The sequence below is a fragment of the Simochromis diagramma genome, unplaced genomic scaffold (genome assembly GCF_900408965.1).
Source record: "Simochromis diagramma unplaced genomic scaffold, fSimDia1.1 OVJJ01000646.1, whole genome shotgun sequence".
Lineage (NCBI taxonomy): Eukaryota > Metazoa > Chordata > Actinopteri > Cichliformes > Cichlidae > Simochromis > Simochromis diagramma.
Genome location: NW_024387279.1, coordinates 7,378,857 through 7,390,633, shown reverse-complemented (window position 1 = coordinate 7,390,633; position 11,777 = coordinate 7,378,857). Strand labels below are relative to the sequence as shown.

The window sequence follows — 11,777 nt, the reverse complement described above, 5'->3', positions numbered from 1 at the left end:
TCTAAAATACAAAGAATGTTTTGGGTTATATCACATTTTTTTGTTTATTACATAATTTTGATGCCTTTAAAGAGAATCTACAATGTAAATGCCCCCCTCCCCTCTTTTGGGGTTCTTGCTCCAACAATTAATTTTAGTAGTTAAGAAATACAGAAAAATAACTCTAAATAATACAAAAAAAAGCCTTCACATTCATTTATGACCTTGTACTGGATTTTTGTTGTTGTTGTTTTTTATAGTGTGGTAACAATAGTTCTATCCTATCAGCAGAGTGGTCTTACCTCTAGGGGGTTGAGGTCAACCTCTGAGATCAGTTTTAATCTCTAGCAGATATGCTGCTGTCCCATTATAAAGTTATAGTAGTCACTGAGATCAGAATTACAAAATTCTAAGGGAGCATTGTTTTATTGGGGCGACCGTGGCTCAGGGGGTTGGGAAGCGTATCTGTAACCGGAAGGTCGCGGGTTCGATCCCCGGGCTCTCTGTCCTGGTTGTTGTGTCCTTGGGCAAGACACTTTACCCTACCGCCTACTGGTGTTGGCCAGAGGAGCCGATGGCGCGATATGGCAGCCTCGCTTCTGTCAGTCTGCCCCAGGGCAGCTGTGGCTACAACCGTAGCTTGCCTCCACCAGTGTGTGAACGTGAGAGTGAATGAATAGTGGCATTGTAAAGTGCTTTGGGTGCCTTGAAAAGTGCTATATAAATCCAATCCATTATTATTATTTTATTTTTGAAACAGTCACTCACTGACCCTACAGCAATGTCACAGCAGGGAATTTATGTGTTTTGAGCACTTTTGTTCCCATTTCAGAGGTACTGGTACCTGATAATGTTCTCACTGATCATTTGTGTTCTCTCCAATATGACTACCTCCACACACACACAGTCAAACTGGTGAACCACTGAAAATACCAATGAATTATATTTGTAATTGTGAAAGGCAATCACTACTGTTAAAAATATATGTTAATATGAATAAAAGAACCTTTGGCAGCGACTGACCTTGATCCTAGAACGAAAAGGACACTAAATCAAAAAAGTGGAGGAAAGGTGGTTTTATATGGTTTTACCAATTCAAATTTTGAATCCATTATTTTCCCTTTTTTTTCTCAAGATTTTGAAAATCAGTTTTTCTTTAAAAAAAAAAAAAAGATTTTTATTTAATAGATTAATAGTTCATTTACAAATATTTGTTTATAATTATTCTTTTCATTTTCCTTTTAAGTTATCAAACAAGAGTCAAATTTAATGTCTAAATGAATAGAAGATATTAAAATGAATGTATAAAATGTATTTCCTCAGGAACATAGATGTGTGAATTACTGCATAATTAATTAATAAATCACAAAAAAAAAACCACTTGTCTTTCCTCTTCCTGCCACACATTAAGTGCACACAAACTTAATAAAACAAACAAAAAAAAGATTATTTTATTCCAGTTCACACATCATCATTGTCGATGTGTTTTACCACTTCAGTGGCTAAACATCTAAAAAATGAGTTGAAATAAATAAATATTCATTTGTAAAACAAGTACAAAGTAATCTTAAAACAATAACCCTTGCATCTGTCATTGCACAGAACATGCTATAGGCTCCAGCAAAATATTAATGCAGAAATCTGACATCAATTATTCACCAAAACATAACCAAGTTTGAACTAAGATTTGGCTTTTCAGTGGAAAATGTTAACTTTAGTCAATACTTGTACTGGAACAGTTAAACAGGTTATAATGGTTGACATTTTGACTGAATAAGCAGTAAACTGTTGTAGCTTTTAGATGAGTTGCAGAGGTGTTTGATTCTGTCTCATGAGGTAAAGCAGAGTTTGAACAACACAGTCTGAGGTGTGGTGACATCAGCTACAGCCAGCTCTTGTCCGTCAGCCAGCCCCAGCTCTGGAAAACATGTTCATAACATAAGTGAGTCAGCACATTCACAGTGAACTCATCTGACCAATGTGGAAACATTTTCAGTAAATAAACCAACACACCCTTCAGGGTTTTGGCCAGATTTGGCCGCGTCCTCTGTTCAATGGAAGCAACCGACTGTAAAACAAAATACTTCAGCTACAACCAAAACTTGAACTTCTCCAGAAAACACCTCAAATTGCTCAAAGATTGAACTAGAATACAAAACTGTACTAAATGGGAGGTTAATTACCTGTAAATATAAAGTCTTATTCTTTCCATCCATCGTTGTTGTTATGGCAGGTGATTTCATTTGTCTGAAAAAAATCCATTGTATTTGGTTGTTGGAGGCATTGCAACATAAAGTAAATTGAATATAGCTGGTAGTGTGATACAAACAAGGTGGGAACTAATATTAGGGCATCACAGTAAGTGAGGTAAACGTACAGGGAGGTGCTCTCGGTCAGGTAGTCCAACACCTCCTGGAGTTTGGAAGATGGCGAAAAGTGTAGGTCCGAAGGTACTTGGCTGCAAGCTGAACAGTTTTCCTGTAATAAGAGTAATAACCACAAACATGCACGCATTATCCAAACAGGCAAGTCTGTCATGAACTAACAGATGCGAGTCAGACACAAACCTTCCTTTCGGCTTCAAAGGTGTAGGTGTACAGGCCGTCAACATCATTGAAGACCATGTAATTATTCAGAGGTAAATATGCACTGCATGCAAAAAGGTAATAGCAATGTTGTTAGAAACTGTGAAATATGCATTCAGTTTTTAAACACATTTTGACATGTGGCAAACAACCTGCAAACTCACCTTGATGCTATTTTGAAAACCTCAGTTGCACAAGCAGCTGCATCGAATAAAGCAGAGAAAAAACGAATGCTATTTACAGAGCACTACGAGTGAATGATTAACTTTTATAATCGTTCATAGAGGAATCAGGTCCACAGGTCTTACATTTATTCAGTGTTAGCTACTTACCAGCAATGGCAGCATTTGTGGATGCTACAGCAGGGATTATCCTCTTAACAACCCCTGAAACATTTAAAGCCAATTAGTTTTTTATATCTCTAATCATGAAAGAAAACAAAGAGGAAAATGCAGTTTGGGCAAAAGAAAGAAAAGCTGTACAAATCATCTGATCTGAATGAACTTTAGGGAGTGTTTTAATGTTTTACTGACACAAAATAAGATAAGAGTTTGAAAGCACCATCAACTTGCTGTGTTTTATATTACTTGGCTCATCTTCCACAGGAGTAGCTAGAAAAGTAACAGTCACCTCATGGCCACAGAAATGCTATTTATGCAAGCTCACCCTGTGTTAGTCTATATGTGACTCCTGTTATGCTGAACTCTGCTGCCCTCTCCAGAGATTTCTGGTACACCCACTGGATGTGTTCTGGGTCATCTCCATCCAGAGACACGTCATCTAATCCACATTAAAACAAACAAAAAATAATAATAAAATAAACAAAAATTGAAACATACTTTCTGTTCAAAGGTTTGACTACCTCATAATTGTAATTATTATTGAAAAAAAAAAATACCGGTAATATGGTATGACTTCCTACCTCCAAAGGGCATCTCTTTTGGCCATAGTAATATTCGCACGTACTCAATGCAATGTTCTGGCAGACGAGGCATTGAGGCTATTGTACACATGGGGAAGTTGATCTACAGACACAGATTGGGGTTAGCACTGAAAAACTGACTGGGATCTGGTTCTGAAAGATAATTAACTCATGGCTATGATCATTATTTTAGACAAACATCTGCTACCTTACCTGGGGAGGGTAAAGCTCAAGGGTGCAGTCAATGCAGGCTGTCATGCCAGGGAAAATGACTCTGGCATTGCCTTTAAAGCCTTCAGTCCCACCATCAATCAGAGGGATGATGGATGATGGATCTAAGACACCATCTTCATACACCAGCAAAGATAGCTACAAAAAAAACAGAAACACGGAGTTTACATTTAAAATATGTTCCTTTTAGCTAGCATTATCTTACAGATAGAAATCCAGTCATTTTTCAACTGTGCAGAGCTAAACAGATCATGTTAAAGATCACAATAAAGAGATTTAACTTACCAGCATACCATTCATCCACCTCCTCGCCACAATAGAGTCCAATCCACACACAATTATATGGAATTCTAGGTAAAGATAGAAAGAGGGACAAAGTCAAATCCAATTTTCTATGTTTTCTAATCTAATTGTTTTTTTTAATTCAAATTTTGTGAAGAAAATGTCAAAAAAGTGGAGGTATCAAAAAGTGGTGTATCAAGTTTATGGATTCTATAGAGTTTTGTGAAAAACTAACTACTCTGCACTACCCGACTCACTGGACCATCTACAATTTGCATACCGCCACAACAGGTCCACTGATGATGCCATAGCCCTGATACTACACACTGCCCTCTCACACCTGGAGAAGAGAGACACGTATGTGAGAATGCTGTTTGTAGATTACAGCTCAGCATTCAACACCATCGTTCCCTCGAAGCTGGACAGGAAACTCCAACATCATTGTGAAATTTGCAGACGACACTACAGTGGTGGGTCTTATCACCAAAGGTGATGAGACGGCCTACAGGGAGGAGGTCAGCGCCCTGACCCACTGGTGTCAAGACAACCATCTCACCCTCAACGTCGCAAAGACAAAGGAGTTGATAGTGGACTTCCGGAGGTGCAGAGAAGTACACCACCCCCATCACCAGCGCTGCTGTGGAGAGAGTGAGCAGCTTCCGCTTCCTTGGTGTACATCTGGCTGAGGATCTTACGTGGTCAGTACACATAAACAAAACAGTGAAGAAGGCGCAACAGCAGCCTCTTCTTTCTCAGGAGACTGAAAAGATTCGGCATGAGCCCCCGCATCCTCAGGACCTTCTATCGCTGTGCCACTGAGAGCATCCTCGCTGGATGCATCACCACCTGGTATGGCAACAGCACCGCTTACAACCGCAAAGCTCTCCAGAGAGTAGTGCGGTGTTCTGAACGGATAATTGGAGGTGAGCTTCCCTCCCTCCAGAACATCTACAGGAAGCGGTGCCTGAGGAAAGCGGGGAGGATCATCAAGGACTCCAGTCACCCCAGCCATAAACTGTTCAGACTGCTTCCATCAGGAAGGAGGTTCTGCAGTATCTGGTCCCGTACCAGCAGACTGAGAGACAGCTTTTTCCACCAGGCCATCAGACTGCTGAACACTTAATAGACACCTCACCTCCACTACTGGAACTTCAACATTATGCACTCCATACTGTACAGTAATGCCACTTGTTTTGCACAATATCCAACTACCAACCTCTGTATATTTTATATATTTTATTTTATTGTTTACTCTATTTAATTTTTAAAATATGTATACACACACATATATACACAAGTAGATATACATATTAGTATACACATTCAGTAATATGCATACACTCTTATATTGTAAGCCATTCTTATATTTTGCTTGTTCTTATGTTATTGTATTTTTGCAGACCTCTGTTGCTTGTGAAGCTCGCACAAAAGAATTTCACTCACATGTACTGTACCAGTGTACCTGCACATGTGATGTGACAATAAAAAGTGATTTGATTTGATTACATCCTGTGATTCAGTGGCTTTCAGAACCACCGTTAGCAGCACTAAGATGCTCAGCTCTCTTGACGTCTTGTCACAGCATTTCAACTAGGTTCAGATCTGGACTGGGCCATAGTAACACTCCTTCCTTTTCTTTTTTAACCTTTCTGTTATAGATTCGCTGCTGTGAACTTTAGCTATCAGACAGATGGCCTCACAGAATAGCTTGGTACACTGAGGAGTTCATGGTTGAATCAAAGACAGCAAAGTGCCCAGTGTCCTGTGGCTGCAAAAAGATCCAAAATCATCACCCACTTTTTAGAGCAAAGAGGTTTCCTCCTGGCAACCCTTCAAAACAAACTGTACTTCTTCAGTCTTTTTCTAACTGTGCTGTCATGAACTTTAGCATCTGACCGGTTAACTGAGACTTGTAGAGGATGTAGCCCAATGTTCCCTCTAAGCTGCGCGCGTGCGCAATTGCGCACTGCTGGCACGCTCTCTGCGCACAGAAAATCTGCGTTGCGCACAAAAAAAATCTAACCTGAATTGAAATTAAAATGAATACTTTAACAATTCTGTTTTGCAGTGTTAGTCAGTAAGTGACTGGCTGCTCCCGTATGGGATTAGAACGATGCCACCTAATCCCATAGTCCAGCCAATGATGCGATTCACATTCATATATACGCAGCTAATCAACGTCGTTGACAGGCTATGACAGCGTCCTTATGTTATGTGCCGACACCGGTGTTTTAGCTAGCAAAGCGGCGTGGCTGATGTGGAGTGAAGCCACGTTAATGACAACGTGTACAACCATTGGAGATGTGAGCAGGACAGACGGAACAATTGACGGAAAAAGTGTGGACTTTATAACAGTTTTTAAATTGTGTTGATAGGACACGTAAAACCACAGTTATGATAAAACTATCTGCAATGTTTGGTTTTCTTCCTGAATACTGTCGTTGTTTATATTTACTGCGGGAGAAACGGTAAAAACTGTGTTTTATAAGGAAAACGCTCGAAAGCGCTCTCTGCCTGTGAGAAAAAACAAAACCAAAAAAAACCCACCCTTTCCTATTGGTCGAAAAATGTACCATGTTGACCAATCAAAAATGATATGGCAACATGGCATTTAGATGTTTAGGAAGGGGGGAGTTTTAGGAGTGACGGCGGTGTTTTGAGATGAGAGAGATTTGCGACATTTAGCGCAAATCTTGTGTAGTTAGTGTGTAGTGTAGTCAATAGTTTTGTTGTGTGTGTCAGAACAATGAGGCGACTGCTGAATGTTAAAGGTGTTACAGGAGTGATACATCTCCTGTTGTCAGGCCTGCAGGTATCAGGCTGTTGTTCTCCTTTATCTCATAGTGGACAGAAATTATTTTTTGGAGTGGCACAAATAATTTGTGTGGCATCAAATTTGATGCAGAACAGCTGATTGTTCTGTAAATCAGCGGTCCCCAACCTTTTTCGCGCCACGGACCGGTTCATGCCCCACAATATTTTCACGGACCGGCCTTTAAGGTGTCGCGGATAAATACAACAAAATAAAACTAGTATCGGTACCGAAAAAAAGAAGATTTATTCATAACACACGTGAAAAGACCCAGGAAAACCGAGTTAACGATAAAAACGATAACAAAATAACGCTGAAAACCGATAAAAATCCTGACAACCATACATTTCACACCTGAGCCTCAACTCTCGCGGCCCGGTACCAAACGACTCACGGACTGGTACCGGTCCGAGGCCCGGGGGTTGGGGACCGCTGCTGTAAATAGTTTGAAATGTTTATTTTAAAAAAACACCCTGGCTGCATTTTTAGGTAAACAGCTGTAAAAAACTTTGTTTGCAAAACTCAGTTACTTTTTTGAAGAAGTAACTATATAATTAATTGCCCAACATTGGTGATTATATACTGTATTCTACAGACAGAGTTACAGGACTCTCTCCCAGACCACAGACTCATACTCATAATACATGTCAGAGCTCTATAAAAAAAGAAGAAAGTTTTGTTTTCATAATTGGAGTTCAAGTTATTTTTACTTCCAATAGTGTTAACATACTGCACAGGTCATGAACAAGACTTTTTTTTTTTTTCTTCATTGTATGTGGGCTAAAGCACTTAATTAAAAGTAGTCTAACATAAATGCTGTAATTTGATTATATTAATAAACCATGTAACTCGGATGGATTCGATGCTGGCGTGACCACAGTGCACACGTCTGCTGTCGCTCACAGTGGTCCAAGGGAGTTTGTGTGTTTGCTCAGACACATGAAAAATTAGAGGAAACATTGCTGTAGCCCTTGGGTTTTTAAGAATATCACAAAGGACTTTTATAGGATTTCGTGGGGTCCTGTGAAAACTTTCTTTTTCAAGTAACTATAGTTAACATGTAAATTGCTAATGGCAAGTGAGATCATTAAGAAGCAGGTTTAAATCACAGGAAAGTGGACATGTGAATTATGTTTCTCTATTCTATTAAGGGGTGCAATGGCTTTTCATTTAGAGTAAGTTGCACACACTTAAAAAAATAAATTAAACTGCAGTGAGATATTTAATGTGAAACAAAATTAATCTCAAGTGAGCAAATCCATTCAGACATTACAAAAGCCAGTAATGGATTGCCCTGTTGATACTTACGTCTGTAGAATGTTTCATCTAAGTCTTGAATCTTTTTAAAATAGCTGCACAAAACATTTAGGAAAGGTTTGGGTTTTAACACAATATTCACTTCATATTGTTCGCATCACAGAAAAGTAGTATGTTGTCTTTGCATTCTTAAACTGTAATATCTGAACATTCTTCACATTTTGTCCACAATGACTGTACATTCAAATTTTAGCCATGTGAACGTGATAAAGCATTTGAACTCTCAGAATAGATGCTCAATCAAAAGGATACGGGATTACACAGCATCCAGGCACACGGCTGTTTATAAAGTCAGCAGCAACATCCGCCTTGGGTCGACCTACATCTTTAGCTCTAGTGAAAATTACAGACACATGAAAATCAAAGATAAAACGTAACACAGTAAGGATCAGCCTTTACACAGAACTGACTGATTCTACTCACCTGAAGAGGAACTGTCGATTTAGGTTGGAAACATCAATGGTGTCCATGTCAACAACATGAATGTTGCGAAAGCCTGATAAGGCCTGAGCCACAAGATGAACAAAAAGATGAAAATTAAATACGAACTATTCACTGAAATTATAATTATACCATTTAAATGATGATAATAATAATAATAATAATAATAATAATAATAATACCAGGTTTTTTAGCAGCTCACATCCCAAACCACCAGCACCAATGACCAAGATTTTGCAGGTTTCTAACATAAACTGCAAGGACTAAAATAGGAGAATACATTTCATATCAGAGATATCAAATATGCCACAGGACAGAAAAAAATGACATATATGTATCAGATTCCTCACTGCAAATATTACCTCTGTGCTGGGTTCAAAGTCAGGATGCATGAATGGACCTGATCTTTCCAAAAACTTCTTGATATGGTTCCAACGGTCATCCCAGTCAGAGGTGCTTCCAGTGTCTCCATCCACCAACATCCTAAGGATGACATTCGTGTTTAGGATGCATTATCAACAGTATCTCTGACAAAAATGTTAAATAGTGTATGCATGGCAACATAAGGCCCCATAACATAAAAATGTTTATCGCAACTTAAATTGTACAGCATGGAAAAGAACCAAATCCTATGCTCAATGTTGTGATTAATGTTAACGGGAAGAGTGCTATTTACAGCAGAAAATTAAATAACTTTTAGGAAACTAAGTAGGCATCATTACCTTATGTTTGATGTCTACTCTACTCTACATCAACCTTGGTTCTCTCACATATATGACTCTTTTAAAGCGGCTCTATTATGCAGTTTCATAGTTGTTGCAACAGCGGATGTTCACATTAAACATGGCCAAATCTTTGAGCCAAAAGCTTTCAGTTTCAAAAGCTTGTTTCTACTTATATGGTCATCTCAGGCACACAACTTTGGCCGTGACCACAAAAGCCCCACCGACCTCATGTTAAAACTTTCTAGTTGTGAAGAGCAGCCAATCAGATGAAAGCTCCCTTAAAGGGCGCTAGCTGAAAGTGATCATAGGGCTTTGGACAGAATGCCTGGGCTACACCAAGGTCCAATATAAGATGAAAAAAATATGAACTTCTTGAAAAGAGTCCAAGATTAAAAAGAGTTAGCAAAGAGTTGGAAGTGAGCATAATTTGTCCCCTTTAAAGATCTTAGTAAAACTGCCTGTCTCACGGGTGGGCGTTTCTGACCCACTGAATTTTGGGTAATATCTCTTGCCTGAATAGCTCCCAGCCTGCCGGCAGCTAAGCTAAGTGAATAGCTAACATGTCAACAGTGAGGAGGTACAACAGACCTCAGACTTCGCACAGAGATTAATAATACCACTACTAATTCACTATACAGACGTGTTAGTTATTCACTGTCAACTAGGCAGGATATTTCTGTCAACTAGCTACTCACAAGTTTCATTTACAACCAGCATTAGCTTAGCTCTTCGTCTAGCTAATGTTAACCTTCCTCCTAATGTTAACCTCAAACCTTGCGCCAGTTCTACCAATTGATCACTAACTTCTCAGTCAGCTCCACTACTCTCCTTCTTTTCTTCTCCCTAAAAAGAGAGAATAAAAGAAGGTTGATTCATGCTGTGCTTTCGCAGATTAAGGTGACTTGAAAGCATCTTTCGGGGTTTCTTGCTTGTTTCTTCGGCAGCTACTTACGGCTCGTCCGTCTCCGCCATCTTTGAGTAACTTCAAATGTCCAATTTAGCAGTAGTAAACAAGAAATCTGTCAGCCAACAATAGCGTTACTGTCGGATAAAAGTCTCTGTTGACATTGTTCTGGTTTACAGTTTTAGAATGAATGTGTCCCGCAGCTAGAGGCTGTAGAGCATATAATCTATATAAGCTAAATTAGTTGTAATTTTATTATTTAGGTGGAATTTCAATATTCCCATTATCATGAAGGTTGCATTGTCAACAGTCGGTCATAAAGGCGGAAATTACATCGAAGCTCCAACAGATGGTAGCATTTACCTTACGGCTTTACAAGTCACCAGTTTTCAAGCGCAAACTTGTATTGCTGGGCAATACTGCACATTTTAGTATTGATCCAGTACCAAGTAAATCAAGGGCCAGTGTTTGCAATACCGATGCTTAAGTAGAGCGGGTCGGGGGGCAGTGTGCCATGATTTATGAGATGAATTATTCATTTTCAAATTCTGAACACATTTTAATGACCATCAACCACTGTAATGTTTTTACTGTCCACAATAATTAGTAAATGTAACATCATCTGTTGTTTACATGTGCAATAGGCTATAAATAAAATAGATGTGACAGTCAACACAAAACGATTCAGACGTTTTTAATTGTGCATGTTTATATATTTTCACCCCCCTCCCAAAAAATAATTTGACATCATTCATTCATTCATTCATACATACTGATAAAAACAAAGTATCGATCCTATCACCTAGCATCGATTTGAAACCAATGCCAGTACTGGTATCAATACTGTCCATATTGGTTCAATACAGTACCCTTACACCGTATACCTTACTGAAGTGGTCCTCAGTTCATCCTGATAAGTGTTGAAATTAAAACATCTGTGCTAAACACTATCATACTGTCAACTGGGCATGCAAGGAAACAACAAAAAACTGTTAGCATTAAATGCTTAAGGGTATTCCACAAATATGTCGTGAAATGTGACATTTCACGCAGGTTATTGCCTTTGCTTTGTAATACAGGGATTCTCAATCTTGTGTTGTGTCATTCAGGCTATTTAAAATGAAGAAAAAAAATGTTTGTGCTCTTGTGTTCACCAGAGTGAACAGAGACAAGAAACAAAACAAGAGAAAAGGAAGAAAATAATTGCCATGCATGGTCTTGGTAAAGGCTGCAATTTCTTCTGCTAACATCTGATCTCTGTATGACATTGAAGTTTATGGGACCATATTTAAACTCCTTAGATGTGGCTGTAGCCTATTTGACACAGGAAAAAAATACAACAAAAACTTCAAAACATACACTACTTGACCTCCAAGATCAAAACACCCTGACTGTACTGTGCGCCCCTTTCTGAATACAACAGGAAAAGCCCACTTTTGAAAGGGAGACATTACAAAAACTCTACTTTTCTAAAATCCTTACTGAGCAGCTGCTTTTCAAACAGAAGAAACAAAAAGTAAGTGTCATCATGTTCACAGGAGAGAATTAAGCTTTTAAGGAGCATCACGCCCTGCCCTCT

General features: G+C 38.9%; 1 protein-coding gene across 2 annotated transcripts; it reads right to left on the bottom strand.

Annotated features, from left to right (window-relative positions):
* Nucleotides 1-1,401: 1,401 nt before the first annotated feature.
* Nucleotides 1,402-10,368, bottom strand: uba3 (ubiquitin-like modifier activating enzyme 3). Of its 2 annotated transcripts, XM_040003042.1 has the most exons (18): nt 10,247-10,332; nt 10,099-10,137; nt 8,932-9,052; nt 8,752-8,832; nt 8,552-8,634; nt 8,381-8,461; nt 8,120-8,163; nt 4,003-4,067; nt 3,700-3,855; nt 3,487-3,589; nt 3,231-3,344; nt 2,897-2,950; nt 2,729-2,765; nt 2,547-2,628; nt 2,357-2,457; nt 2,163-2,226; nt 1,993-2,047; nt 1,402-1,897 (listed from the first exon to the last, which is right to left on the bottom strand). In XM_040003042.1, exons 1-18 carry the CDS (start codon nt 10,264-10,266, stop codon nt 1,809-1,811), a joined length of 1,389 nt encoding a protein of 462 aa, XP_039858976.1. In that variant the 5' UTR covers nt 10,267-10,332; the 3' UTR covers nt 1,402-1,808. The 2 variants fall into 2 exon arrangements, with proteins under 2 accessions (XP_039858976.1, XP_039858977.1); XM_040003043.1 differs by lacking the exon at nt 10,099-10,137 and having other exon boundaries at nt 10,247-10,368.
* Between the last annotated feature and the right edge of the window lie 1,409 nt (nt 10,369-11,777).